Here is a 14716-nt window from a genome sequence, read left to right as displayed (position 1 = left end):
TACTAGTCATGTCTAGTTGTTAAGTCTTAGAGGGACTGGGATTACTTTAGGTAACTGATGGAAGAAGGCCTGAAAATGCTTTACTTCTATTGGCCAGAGACAGGCCACTGATTGGTTGAGCGTGTAAAAGACAGAAGAGCTAAATGCTCTAAACAAAAACAAAAACAAGGCGAAGCCAAACAACAGGAAGGTAGTGAAGAGGAGGGAAGCTAAGCCTTCGGTGAGGGGCACACCACCTCTGTCTGTTTCATGTCCTCATGAGCACACAGATCGTTCAGGGAAACATGCTCCCAAGTCCTGCCTGGCTTTCCCTCGGATGCATAGCCATGAATGTGAGGTGACAATATGTAACTAACAAACAGTATCAGAAGCACATATGTGAAAGAAGGAGCAAAACGTTAATGACACTGACTGAACTGCTGTTAAGACGTTAGACATCATTACTGATACCTGTAAGTTGCTTATTCTGCCAAAATAAAAGATAATGAAAATAAAGCTATTCTTCACTTTGTCAAATACACCTGTATTTTCTTTCCAAAGGTGGAATCGGAACCTGCAGGGGAAATCATGAGGGCTGGCAGCAACATCAGTTCTAGATATGTATTTGTGTATGTGTGTATGCATATATATTCAGATATTATAGCATAGCCTCTGCTGTGTTCCTTCTCGGGAACTATCATCTACCTGTCTTTCTTTGAGTCAGCATGAGTCACTTCCACGATACATGGGCCTTTCATGTAGTCTCTGGGGAAGAAAACTCAGGATTTCATACTTGCATGGCAAGGAGTTTACGAAGGCCTTGCTCCTGCCCCTGATCTTAGATATTTCAAATGTGCCTTACATTACAAAGTACACTAATATATACTTGGATCTTCATGATGACTCCATGATGCCAGGATCCTTAATGCTCAGGAAGGACGATGGAAGCCATAGGTGAGGCAGTTGACAGTGGAATAAGGAGGGACCTGAACCTGGATACCAGACTTTATGTCATCTGTGCAATACAGAGCTAAGTTAAAGCCATGTTTGGGGAACTTAATGGAGATTCTGTATGTTTGACAATGAGCATAAAGAGAGAATGTTTGAAAGGATTGCTACTGAAGAGAGCTCGGATACCAAACTGGCCATCTTGTCGCCTGTGTTAGGTTCCTTTCAGGATAAACACCACACTCCCTCCCCAACTCTTTTCTCATAAGCTACTATTTCCAAGTTTCTTGGATGGGACCCTTAACTCTTCCGGCAGCTTTCTACAGGAGAAGTTAAAAGTGGTGCTGTTTTAAAATGTGTTATGTGATTGATCTACAGTAATACAGATGTAATCAATAAATGCTGGTTTTGTAGAATGTAGTTATTAGATTTTATTTCATAATTAGTGGTCATGTATGATAGTAACTGACATTTACTAAGTACTAATTGCACTCTAGGAAGCCTGGGTAGTGCTTACTCACAATAAACCTGTAAGAGTATAATTATATCTTCATTTAATAGACACAGAAATTGGTGTCCAAGGTCACACTGATACTATAAGCAAAGTGATGGAGGAAGAATTCAAGTGCCGGCATCCTGGCTCCCCTAAAGAGCCCCCCCCCCAAAACAAAAAACACAACCACACCACATTATTGTCTCAAAGGATACTTTACAAAGGTTTTGTTTCTTTAACTTTGTGTATATGACATGTGTTCATGTTCCTAAGTATGACTGGCGCCTGTGTGAGAGAACAATGGTGGGCACTTGGTTTTCATCTTCTACCTTATGTGAGGCAGGCTCTCTCTATTTAGGTGCTCATTGCTTTGTAGGCCAGGCTAGCCCACCTTCTCCCAGGGATTCTCATCTCTCTGTCTCCCTTCTCACTGCGGGAACACTGAGATTTCAAAAATGGTGGATCATACCTGTCTTTATGTGGGTTCTGGGGATCTGAACGGAACCCACGTCCCCACACTTGAGAAGTAAGTGCTTTTACCTACACAGTCACCTCTCTGGCCTCCCGTCCCATTTTATTACATCTTAGTTCATTTATTTTGTATGTGTATATGTGTGGGGGGTGTGCATGCATGTGCAGAGGTCAGAGAACAGCTTTTGGGAGTTGGTTCTCTCCTACCATCTGGATTCTGAGGATTGAACTCAGGTGGTCAGGCTTGGTACCAGTTACCTTTAGCCTTAGCCACTGGGTCACCTCGCTGCCCATCTTACCTATGCCATAGATTGGCATACTTTTTATCTTTTATCTTTGTGTGTGTGTGTGTGTGTGTGTGTGTGTGTGTGTGAGTGGGGAAGCCGTTGGAGGCCTGAGGTGTCAGATCCCGGGAGCTGGGGTTATAGGTGGTTAGGAGTTACCTGACAAGTATGGGAAGTGATCTTGGATCCTCTACAGGAGTAATACATGCCCTCAGTTGCCGCGCATCTCTTCTACTCCAGACTGGCGATTTTAAAAACTGTTGTTAATTTTAGTACATATATTCCTCATTCGGTGTTACCAAGCTTTTGGCTTTGGCCTAGTGCTCCTGTTTATAAAGTCGATGGGAACTGGATCCTCTTAGTTCTGCGTTTAACGCATTGGCTACCATGACTCTCACATCCGTGCTCCTTTCTTCCAGGTATTGCTGTGACAGAGTCACCACATCCAGGCCTTTTTTCCTTTTTTAATTAAACCAACTGGGCATGGTGCTACATGCCTGTAATCGTGGAACTTGTAAGGTGGAGCTATGAGGATCAAGATTTTAAAGTGACCTTCAAATATAGTGAATTGTAGACCAGCCTGGTCCTCGTAAGACCCAGTCTAATAGGCCTTTCAAATTTCATGCTGGTGAAATCTTCACCAGCATGAATACTTGAAGCTCCCTGATGGGATGATGAGCTGAATCTGCTGAAACTATGCTCATACACTATGCTATCCTTAAGTTGCTTGATTTCAACAATCCCCCCTCTCTCCTCCTCTTCTCATGTCCAGGGTTTCACTATGTAGCCTTGGCTGGCCTGGAATTTGCCTGGACCAGGCCTGCTTTGAATTCACACAGATCTGATCCACCTGCCTCTGCCTCTCTACCTCTGAGTGCTGGGATTAAAGGTATGTACCACGATGCCTGGCCAAACAATTTCTTACTAGTTATTACTCACCCTCAGTTGTATGGTAATTTCAAGTCAGCAGATCTTGGGAACATGAATCTCCCTCCCCCTTTCAGAATATAAATACTTAATTTCATAGGTAATTTTAAATTTTATAGTGGATCATTTGTTTATACTGATTTGTTTTCAAAACAATTTTCCAGCAAGTGATAGTATTGTAAGGAGGTATTATCTCTTTCACAGATTTTTTTTTTCCTAAGCACTGTCTTCTCATCATTCAATGGGGGGACATTTTAGGATTTGTTTTCTCATGGAAGGACTCAAACAGATATTCAGAATTCAAAGAGTAGAAGCTTGTCATAGGACTAATGCAAATCACATAACTCCTTTGCCCATTTTATAGAAGACTAAACTGAGGTCACCTAAGTAAAAGTCCCAGGCCATATAGTTAATCCAATTGTCCAAGACCACATAAAACGAATAAAAAACTCAGCCATTTCTAAATCCTAGGCCAGTGAACCTCTGTGTGGAAATATTTAATATTAATTAAGCATGTGTGTACCATTAGGGTGTGTGTGTGTGTGTGTGTGTGTGTGTGTGTGTGTGTGTGTAGGTTAGAGGACAACATGAAGGGGTTAGTTCTTTCCTTTTACCGTGTAGGTTTTGGTGATTGGATTCAGGATTTTAGAGTTAGTGGCAAGTGTTTTTACCCATGGAGCCATCTCTCCAGCCTCACTTATCAATTTCTTAAAGTTCAACTTACCAATTCTTTTCACAGAGTACTCTTTGTGGTGTTGTATCTAAATGCTTATCACTAAACCCAAGGCCTTCTACATTTTCTTTAGAAAATTGGGTTCTTTTTATGATGTCTTAATTTTTTTGTAAGAACAGATCCAGTACCCTCCTTTCTCCATGCATTTTCCTTAAAATCCTAGTTTAGACAGATATACTTGCTGGAGCAGAAACAAAGACAATAACAACAACTAGCAAGACCTACTCACAATTTTAAAATTAATAGGCATTGGCAATAGAACCGTGAGGTCCAGATCTGAGGGAAAAATTCATCCACTGGTAATCTGCCCTGCTCCAGGGGCTAACCTGACTGAGTAGTGGCCATGGCACTTGCAATTCGTCTAAGCCTCTGCAGGTAAGATGCAGAGCCTGGGAATAGCCACCACAGCATTGCTCATGTTGCCATATCTATATACTGCTTTACTCCCAGACTTTCTGAGGTTGGAGGTATGGGATTCACACTTCCATTAAAAATGCCTACGGGGGCTGGAGAGATGGCTCAGAGGTTAAGAGCACCGGCTGCTCTTCCAGAGGACCTGAGTTCAATTCCCAGCAACCACATGGTAGCTCACAACCATCTGTAATGAGATCTGGTGCCCTCTTCTAGCCTGCAGGCATACATGCAGACAGAACACTGTATAATAAATAAAAAAAAACAAAAACAAAAACCATGGTCTGGAACACATTTATCACAGGGGTTCAGTGAAGACCTAAGGGTGTCCAATCTAAAGGATAAAAGTTGTTCAAATAATAGATGCATTTGAATAGCCACCACAGCTCCCGGGGAGAGGAACCATGATAAAGAGATCATCATATATCTGAAGGATTACCCCGCTGAAGAAAGAACAGAACTGGGATTAATGAGTAGAACTCACAGATATGCAGAAGGTCAGTTTATCACACTCAAAAGAGTAAGCTGCCTAATTGCCAGTTTGCAATCACTGAAATCACTAAACAGAGCTCAGAGCATCTTTGAGAAGGATGACGAAGGACACTCTTTCTGCACTGAGGAAGAGTGGATGGAGTACTTTCTGCTTGTCTCCACTAACATTTTATGGCACATAGAGGACCTAGTTCATAGTCAGTTGAGGGCTTCAAAAGTGCTAGAGACATAAGTAAATTAAAATATCCTATTCTATGTAAATCCAAGATAAAACTTAATATAAGATACAGAAGTAGTCCTTGGACTACTTCTGTTACTACATGTACATGTTGAAAACAAAAACCACAAAAACCTTCCCCTTAGTTCTCCCATTCTGTCCTTCATGCATGTATTTCCCCATGTATTTCCCAGCACTGAACCTAAGTACAAGACAGACAGAGTGCAGAGGCTTCTTTGGGGTCACTCTTTAAGTAAAATGTTCCAAAGAAACCCCAAGGAATGGCAGGAACACCAGAGCCTTCTAATTTACAATGTGAACTTAAGACCACTGCATCCATCACAAAGGTGACAAAATGCAGGTAAGCATTCAACAGTAAGAATCACCTGCAACTGTTGCTCAGGGATACTCAGCAGTCACTGCTCACATTCCCAACAATGCCCCAGAGTTGACATTCAAGCACACAGAGGTGGGTCGTATTCCAGAAACTTGCTGTGTTTAAGGGTATTCATCATGCTCTAATTGTGTGGAAATTGATAACATATGCTCAAGTACATAATTAGATCAGTTTAGGCTTTGGCCATCTATAAAGCATACATTTAAATGTGATACTAATAGAATTTAAAAACCAAATTAATTCACTATGGCTTCCAAATATTGTACTAAACTGGTTTATGCATTTATCTTATTCCATGATTTCTACTCTTGGTCTCTTAATTTTTGAACAAATTTATAAGTCATGTATTATTTCCAAAGAAGTCTTTGAAAAATGAAATGTTTAAACAAGTGGCTATTGATTTTCCACCTTTGTATTTACAAGTTGGATCCATTGACTCAACTGGTGAGCCTTTATTACTATTTTAATTCTTACTAGAAACTTGCTTTAACCTTCATACAAGAGTAAGAAGAGAACTGCTTTGTATAGTGCAAGGCATTCTCTGTCTACTTCTGGAGGTTGTAAGTTCCCTTTGGAGCTCTAATGTCATGGTTTCATGATGGTCTAACTTTCTGATAGCTCTGAAGTTATCAGAGAAAAAGTAAAATGCACTGAAATGATGTTTGCCAAGCTTTTATTATGAGGGTTAGGGTTTGCTTAAGGCAAGAAAACTACTCCCCAAGAAATGGTACTGGTTTAAAGAACTAAAGTCAACTAGCAGTGAATCATAATTATGAGGGGCTGGGGAAAGATGGAAGGGAAGGGAAGGATGGATGGATGGATGGAAGGAGAGAGGAAGGGACGAAATACACATTAAAAAATACTTACAGGGACATCAACGTATTTTGCAGCTGCTTTCACCTTAAATGGGAAAGAAAAGGATAACCATGAGAATTCTTAACTGATACATAAGTACTGTGGCAACTGTTAAAGGACAACACAAGAGACCTCATTGAGATACTTACAGTGAATGACAGAATGGATGAAAAGAAAGTGCCTTCGTCATACCTAGACAGCTTAGACAGCACCCCTTCCAGCACGGAGACAAACTGCAATAGAGTTCATGGTGAGGGGTGAGAATGCTCCTGTGCACACAGTAGAAGAATGGGGCACACAATCTATAAACCAACTTTTTCTACACAACACACACACACACACACACACACACACACACACACACACACACACACACACACACACACTCTCACATTCCCACAACAAATACACTGACACCGGAGTTCAGGTAAACTTGTAATGCTTGTTCTATTATTCTGAACACAAGCTCCAAAGATGCTTTCCCATTGCTGAAAACAATACACTACTTTCTAAAATAGAATAGTACATAGCTGTGAATGTAGCCTCAAATTATAAACTTACTTAAAATGTTGCTTTTTTTTTCAACTGAGCCATTCCTGATCATCAGTTTTGTAGATGACAATGTCATGTCACAGTATCATTTTCTCTCTCTCGACACTCCCTGCCCTCATATCTATAACAGGCATTTACCAGACAGTTCTAATCAGGACAGCCAAAGAAAACACACACACACACACACACACACACCACACACACACACACACACACACACACACACACACTCACACACACACACACACACACACACACACACACACACACACACACACACACACTTTTGCTACCTATGGACTGTGAGTCAGACACCCCTGTAAGCGGCTCAAGAGAGTCCTTCATTCAGTGTGGCCCAGAGAAGCCAAAAGGCTAAACACCCCTGATTTAAGCCATCAATAACTAAGAATCATTTTCAACTTTAATACGGACACTTATAAACAATGACAACTAAACTTAAATATCTATCATGTATGACTTGCCTAGAGGTCAACTTTTTCTACATATAAAGACCAGGCAATAGAAGAAGGGTGTGACATGACGTTCCCGGCTTTTTCAACAGTGGGAGGAATCTGACCCTCTTTCACAAGCATTTACCAGACAGTTCTAATTGTGACACTCAGGGATCATCCCTGCTTCCCACAGATCAGTGCCATGTGGACATCATCCGTTCTACTCATGGCAATGTCGGAGGAGGGAAGGTGAAGGAGTGAAATTCAAATGACTTCAGAAATGTTTCACATGTAGAGAACTTTTTCTTTTCCCTCTCCTCTTCTTCCTCCCCTTCCTCCTCCTCCAAATCCCTCCTTCCCTCCTTCTCTGTTTTTGCGACTGGGTGTTATGTGTCCCCTTCTGGCCTTGGACTCTGCATGTCGGCAAGAATGACTCTGAACTTGTGGTCCACCTTTTGAGTGAGGGATTACAGGCATGCACCATCATGCCCATTTTATTTGATGCCGAGGGTCAAAATCCAGATTGTGTGCATGCTAGGTAAGCAAGCATTCCATCAGTCCAAGCTACATCCCCATCTAGCCTGCCTGCTGCCCTCGTTGGGTCTCAATATGTAGCCCTCACTGGCCTGGAACTCATTATGTAGATCTGGCTGGCCTGAAGCTCATAGAGATCCAGCTGTCTCTACCTCTCAACTGCTGGGATTAAGGGCGTATGTCACCACACCCAGATCTAAAACTATATATAATACGTATATAATATTTTTATTCATGTGTAAAAAAATACATTATTTATTGGTGTGTGTGTGTGGGTGGTCACAGTATGTACATGGAGGTCAGAGGACAACTAATTCTCTCCATTTACCACATGGGTCCCATTCAGAAACCCAATTCAGGTCATCAGGCTTAGCTGCAAGCAACCTAACTTGATGAGCCATCTCACTGGCCAATTTTATATTTGTATAATATAAAAAAATATTAAGTGACATAAAATTAGAAAATCTTATTGAGTGGAAACATGTATCTGACATGAAGATCAGTGGAAAAATAAAGTAATAAGGACATATTACCCTGCTTCTTTCTCCAGCATATCTAAAATAATATGTACTATCAACAAATTACATAATCCCAAAGGGGAAATACTGACAAGGTTTTTTAAATACGAAAAGGGAAATTAACGAAGGCTGGTTTTTGTTCACATAGCAGCTTCTTCAACAAAGTGATAATAGTTCCAGGGACATGGCTTATTAGTCTCTGGTGGCCACAGAACTCACTGTGAGTGCACAGGAGATAATCTCCTCTCTATGGCTGATCAATTACTGCAAAATAGTTTATGCAAAAGAAACAAAAACTTCCCTACAGGCTTCTTCACCACATCATTTGTGACATGATGTAAGAACACAGAAACACAGTCAAACACACGGCAGACCAAAGCTGTATGTCTTGAGGAGAATTCCATTCAGTTGGGTAGCTATCTTCAGCGTTCTAAACAGTGAAAACCACAAAATTACAAATTGCTCAGGATTCAGAGCCTCCTTAATGCTTTCTTCCTGCCCATTAAGCTTTCTTACCAAGCACGACTGACTGCCTAGGTCTACTTAATGTGGTTTGCCAAGACCCAGAAGATCAATTCTCCAGGGCTTTGTCAGACCAGGGGAAGGGAATTCCAGACTTAATGGCCCTCTGTGGAAAATGCCTCATCTCTTATAGCTCAAATCTTGAGAACAAGTGTGTTCCAGGTGATCTTATTTACTGTGACATGAGACAACTACCATGGTTACCTGCCAACCTGAGGCATCAAAGGCACAGTGTGTGTTTAGTCACTCTGCTCACACAGATGAACAGTGCAAGGGCAAGTTAGAGACAAAAATCCTACAGGCAGATGTAGAAGATGAGGAGCCAAGCTGTAGTTCTGCTGCTGTCTGGATATTGGGTCCCTTGGCTTCTCTTGTCTCATGGGGACGATGAAGTTACACAGTTCACTTGACTAGGATGGCACCAAGAACTGTGCAGATCATTAATACGAAAGGATTGAAAATAGCAAATACTAAAGAAATAAATGAAAGAAGGGCATGTCTGGTGTGATTAGTTAAATTAGTCATGACTTTTCTGAATATCCAAATGTGTCAAGTCACGAGTAGGACAGTTCAATGATAAGGAGTAATAATGAGTTTGGCTCACGGACAAGTAGGTCTGAGTCAGTGCAATCTACGGAGGTGTCTAGAGGTGGGTGGGGTTGAGGCTGTCAGACCACTTGAACCCCGGTAGAAAGGCTTTGAAGCTAGGTGTCAATCCTAAGGCCCAGGTTCTTCACCATCATGTCACAGAACAGAGAAAACTGAGATGATCCGGTAAAACATGTGCCCGAGCAGCTAAGAAGTGCTCAATGAATGTTATTTTTGTTACAATTATCATTAAACAACTAAGATAGAAAAGACAAGCATGAGAGCGATCTAGGCCTCTCTTCTCAGGAATGTACAAAGTTATGGAAGAAAAAGTTATGAATACAAATGGGCACAGCATGAGCCCAAGTGGCTTATGCAGCTGGACACACAGTACACCAAACTTGAAAGAATGATTTTGAAGGATTAACAGTTTTTTTTTTTTTTTTTTTTTTTTTTTTAAGGTTGGTAACCCCATGGAGGTTTGGACTGCAGGAAGGAAGAAATGGAACTGATTATTAGAAATTAGGAAGCCTCTTGGATAGGAATTGCGGGAAGAAACTTTTCTACTGAGGCAGCCGATAGCCTGTCTTGTCTTCTCTGGATATATAGCACCGCTGGGCTATAGCATAGAGTAAATCCTATGTGTGGGGCACAGCCATGCCATACTCTGTATTCTTTGCTTCTATTTCAACAATAGCAGGAAGCCTCTGTTTGGGTTCCTCCCTGTCCCAAATGGTCCCCAGGGAGACACAAACACTGGAGGGACTCTAAGGGCTTACAGAGATTGCACCCCCGGGATCAACCAAGTGAGCCCCAGTTCCTACAGGAAGGTTTTCTTTGTAGGAGTGTTGTTGAGGCCCTCATGATGGAAAAGCTACCTTCCTAGTCAGACTATTAAAATCAAGATTAGTGATGGCGTATTTTCCATTTGGCTTTTAATTGCACAAAACAGCAAGAATCCAAAGAGATGCAGCTAAATGCTGCGCTTCCTTGCTGCATCTTTAACTGTTTCCTGTGAACTTTCTTCATACAACTCTGGGAGATTATAAATACTTATGGCTTTGCCTTGTGATTTCTGCTCTCCTGAGGGTGTTGGGTTGGAATGAAACACTGCAATTTCTTTGTTTCCCTGTTCTTTATTATGGATGTCATGCACTGGGTTTGTTTGAGTAACATTTAACACTTGGAGTCTGTCTGGGTAATTACTGCCTTTGCCTCATGCTACATACATACTCTCAAGGAAATGCGAGATGAAAGCACTCTCAAATGACTGGTGGGACAAAACATGAGGAGTGCCACAAGGCATGACGCTCTAAATACCCTGCTGAATTTTAAGAGGATATAAGAATTATTGCAACAGGCGGCGTGATTTGTATATTCATAGCAGGGTGCAAAAACCATACATTCTGAGACGTGCTGGGGACCACAGGTGGCTGGGTTTTTCACTCAGCTACCGCCCTTTCAGCCATGAAGTAAACAAGGGGCAGTTGCATCATTTCCATTGCAATTTTAAAAATTTTTCCATGGAAAGGACAGCCATTCATAGGAAGACTGATCACACACACACAAAAGATGCATGCTATTGTGGATAAAAGAGCAAGAGAAACAAAACGATGTTTTGTTCTTAACCAGTATTAAAATTTCACACACAACCAGATGATCAGAGCCTGAAAGGAAGTTTTCTCCCCTCAACAGAATGTCACTAATATGACAACTCTTTCTCTCCTCTTTCTCCAACTGTGAACCAGTTCCTTGATGCTTTGTTGTGACCCTGAACCCATCTTTGTAGACATTGGTGTGAAGGAGGACGGGTAGTGCTTGACAGTATGTATTTATTTGTAAAGTTTCTTGTCCTACAAAGAATCTCTAATATAGTCTGCAAAACAACACACTTAGCCCAGATGTTACCAAATCCCTTCTTTCCTCCTTTGTTCTCCCCAGTGCAGGGCCCTGCCTACTTCTCACCTCCTTGCCAATAGCCCTTAACAGCCTTTACCATACCTTCTAAGCACATACTTGGATTTAATCAGGTACCTTCTGCATTTATGGCCTTGATCCAAAGAAGTAAAATTAATCAAAATCATTTTACCAGTCTGAGTTGGCAAGCTATTATCATATCATCAAGGCAGTCAGGGGACATTTACTCTCGTCCACCTTATTCTTCAGAGGAACCCAGGATAAAACATTCTATGTTCTTAGTAGGAATATGTGTGCCCACACCTTACTTTATCAATCTACATGTCTGTATCTATATACTCACTGAAAGCGTATATTCTCCTTCTCCTGTTTTCCTTTTCAACACTATCTGAAGATCAAGGAAGTTGAGTATTCTTGTGATGCTCTTTTAATAAAACAGTGCCTCAGGGATGGAGAACCATCCTCACAGTTGTTCATTTTCTTATTCTTGGGTCTCTTAATTCTTTGTCCTGACCAAAGCCCCCTAGTTTTCCTTTGGTATCCTCAATATTCCATATAATGAATTCCATCTTCATCTCCCTGACTTACAGATGGCCTCCTTGCTACCTCCAGATACCTGTCCAAACCATTCTTGTGGCATCCATATCTATGTGGAACTTGTTATTGTTTTGTTTAAAAAGAAGAAAAGAGAAATGCTGAGACATGAGACATAAGACTATAAGTTTATTATAAGGTCCGGCAGAGTAGGGAGACTAAGAAGAGGAACAGGGGTAAATGGCTGACCGCCATGGCCGGTCACCATAGAGAGAGCGCATAGGTGAGAGAGAGAGAGTAGAGAGGAAGCTGAGAGGAAACAGAGCGGGGAAACAGAGAGAGGGAACAGAGAGCGTAAATGGGCAGGGGCCTATCTTTTAAAGGGGTCCTCTGTATCTGTGTGCAGACTTAGTTCCCATGGAACCTTGGGCTGACCAGGTAACAGGGGCAGGCCAGCATAATGCCTGAACCTTTCAGAACTAACATCAAATGAGCCTATCCTTGGGCTGGCTGGTACAACCTGTACACAAGGAAGACAGGACTAGAGGGTGGAGCTGCCACCCTTTTCCTCTGTGATCTTCTTGAGTTCTGTAGGGTGCTAGAGAAAGGTTACAGGCTGAGGGAGGGGCCAGGAGGGTTCTATTAGTATGTACCTTGACACCCCGACTGTCTATTTTCTCATTTGTGAATGGGGAACTGTAATTCGGGTGGTTCACCCTGGGAGATGGGGCCACACAGGTGGGGCTCTTGACCTTTCTCTCAGTCAGAGCAACTTAACTTTAGTGAGTAGTTACATTTTGTTTCTCTTACTATCCCAAATTTTGGGCAACTTAAGTAGTTTTTTTTTTTTAACACAAGGTGGCAATAATATTTAGTATTAGATTTATATTAGATTTAGAGTTAGCATTCTATCATTTTACCCCCTTGGTAAAAATGCTCCTAGTTCTGTTCTGCTGGGAGCACCTCTGTGTCGTCCCTCTGCTTTCCATTTGTCCTCTGGGGGCTCCAAAACAGCACTTGAGGCCTGGGAGTAACAGCTACTGAGGGTGCATCATTTCAAATTATCACATTGGTAATTTCAGCCCACATACTTCCTCGCCCCCCCTCCATATCCAAGGATCTCTACTGGCATCTCCCTTGGATATCTCAAACTTAATCATACTGTGACCTAAAATGTCATCATGATCTCTCTCTCCCAGTCTGTTTCTCTTTGCAGGGCACCTGAATCAACGAATGACACTTGATTCTTGTCTGTGAGTAGCCCTTAATGTTTGCAGCCTCTGCATGGTACTAAACCTTGTTCATGGTGCATCTTAAATGCTTGGGATTAGTTTCCTAGAGGCCAAAGTAAAAGCCTCCTGCAAAGTCTGTTTGCTGTAGGCCATCCGATGATTCTTCTAATACAGAGCTGGTTAATTCTTCACCCCACCTTGCACCTCTCCCATCTTTTCAGGGACTTCCTACTGCTCCTGGGATCAAGGCTCAAAACTCCTTAGCACATTCTATCAGCTTCTCCTCACCTCTTTCAGCTTCATTTTACACCAGGCCCTGGTGCCTGCAGCGTCTTCTACCTAACAGCTCTGTCCCTCTTTTTCTGGTTGACTCTTTCATTGTTTAGAATTCAGCGGCTGCTTGAGAAAAACTTGTGTTGTCCTCTAACTATAGGAGTCACTGTGTCATATGATTTGTGACACGCCATGCATTTGTTGGATGTAATGTTTGTTAGCTTGTTTCTCCCAAGGGGTCAGAAAACTCCCCAAAGAGCAAGACCTTGACTGTTTTGCTAGCATTGTAACCCTGGCATTGAGCACACTGCCTGGGACACAGCTGTAAGTTGAAAATCTGTGACGCCTCAGGATCATGAATTTCAATGTTTTTTTTTTTTTTCTTGTCTCTTTCCCCTGAAATCTTTTAAAACAATATGCAATCTCAAGAAAGGTGATTTATTTAACGTTCCAGGTAACAGACAGAACTGACCCAGAGCACTGACACTGAAGCAGGTTTGTTTAGTATTTTCCAGATTTACTTTTACCTTGTTTTAATACTACTCACCCAACAAACACGGTTGCATGAGAAGCAATCTACATGGCATAAAGTATAATGGAGAAAGCGAATGAGATTCTTCATTGCAAGAGACAGGGAGATGCACGCGTGAAGACACGGTACGTGATAGAGGAAGGTGTGGGTAATACATTAAGTTTGCCAGGAGGGTTAGATGGCTTCTAGGAATGCAATCAAGACTATTTCAGTGGAATTATGAAAGGAAAGGGAGAAAGACCTTCTGAGCTGGGATCTGGGTTGTGAAAAGGTGCAGAGGCTAAACAGACAACAGGGAAATCACTGCAATGCTGGAAACACTAAATCCTGGGAAGAGTGTGGGAGTAAGAGTGTGGGAGGGACAAAAGTGATTAGCTGAAAAAGACCTGGAGGTGACACCTGGTGTATGTGTGAACCTCTTCCCAATTCTTCTAAGGACTGGAATTCTTAATCTTCTGTATGATCTAACTCTGAGGTAATAGGAATTTGTGGTCCAGGATGCCAGCACAGGCTAAGGTAAGAACAATGTACTCTCAAACATCGTGTCAGTGTTCTCCAAATCTATCAACAACCACTTCTCATGGGACAGGAACAAACATCAAGTGCAAGGTACAACTCAGAAAATTCTGGCAAGCAATAAGGCACAAGCAACAGGGAGCACCTTGAAGACATGGCCTGCCTTGTGTTCTGAAAGGCACTCGAGCTGCATTGTGGAGACCTAGTTAATTAGTGGAAGGGAAACATGGCGGCAATATTCAAGGCATGGATTTAAACAAACATTGAAAAGAGGGTAGCCGTGAGAATAGAGCAGGGCAGAAAACGACATGTTCAGAAGATGGACACAGTAGGCTTTGG

General features: G+C 41.9%; 1 protein-coding gene across 17 annotated transcripts in view; it reads right to left on the bottom strand.

Moving 5' to 3' along the window:
• Positions 1-14716, bottom strand: part of Cadps2 (calcium dependent secretion activator 2) — a 514674-nt gene that overhangs the window by 31855 nt on the left and 468103 nt on the right. For all 17 annotated transcript variants that reach the window (XM_035451763.1, XM_027389980.2, XM_027389983.2 and 14 more), the window contains 2 exons: positions 6357-6440; positions 6220-6252 (listed from right to left, as the gene is read on the bottom strand). In XM_035451763.1, the coding sequence (XP_035307654.1) occupies positions 6220-6252; positions 6357-6440 (117 nt within the window). The remainder of the gene's footprint in view (positions 1-6219; positions 6253-6356; positions 6441-14716) is intronic.

Source organism: Cricetulus griseus (genome assembly GCF_003668045.3).
Source record: "Cricetulus griseus strain 17A/GY chromosome 1 unlocalized genomic scaffold, alternate assembly CriGri-PICRH-1.0 chr1_0, whole genome shotgun sequence".
Lineage (NCBI taxonomy): Eukaryota > Metazoa > Chordata > Mammalia > Rodentia > Cricetidae > Cricetulus > Cricetulus griseus.
Note: the sequence above shows the minus strand (reverse complement) of the source record. Positions and strands in the feature narration are given on the sequence as shown.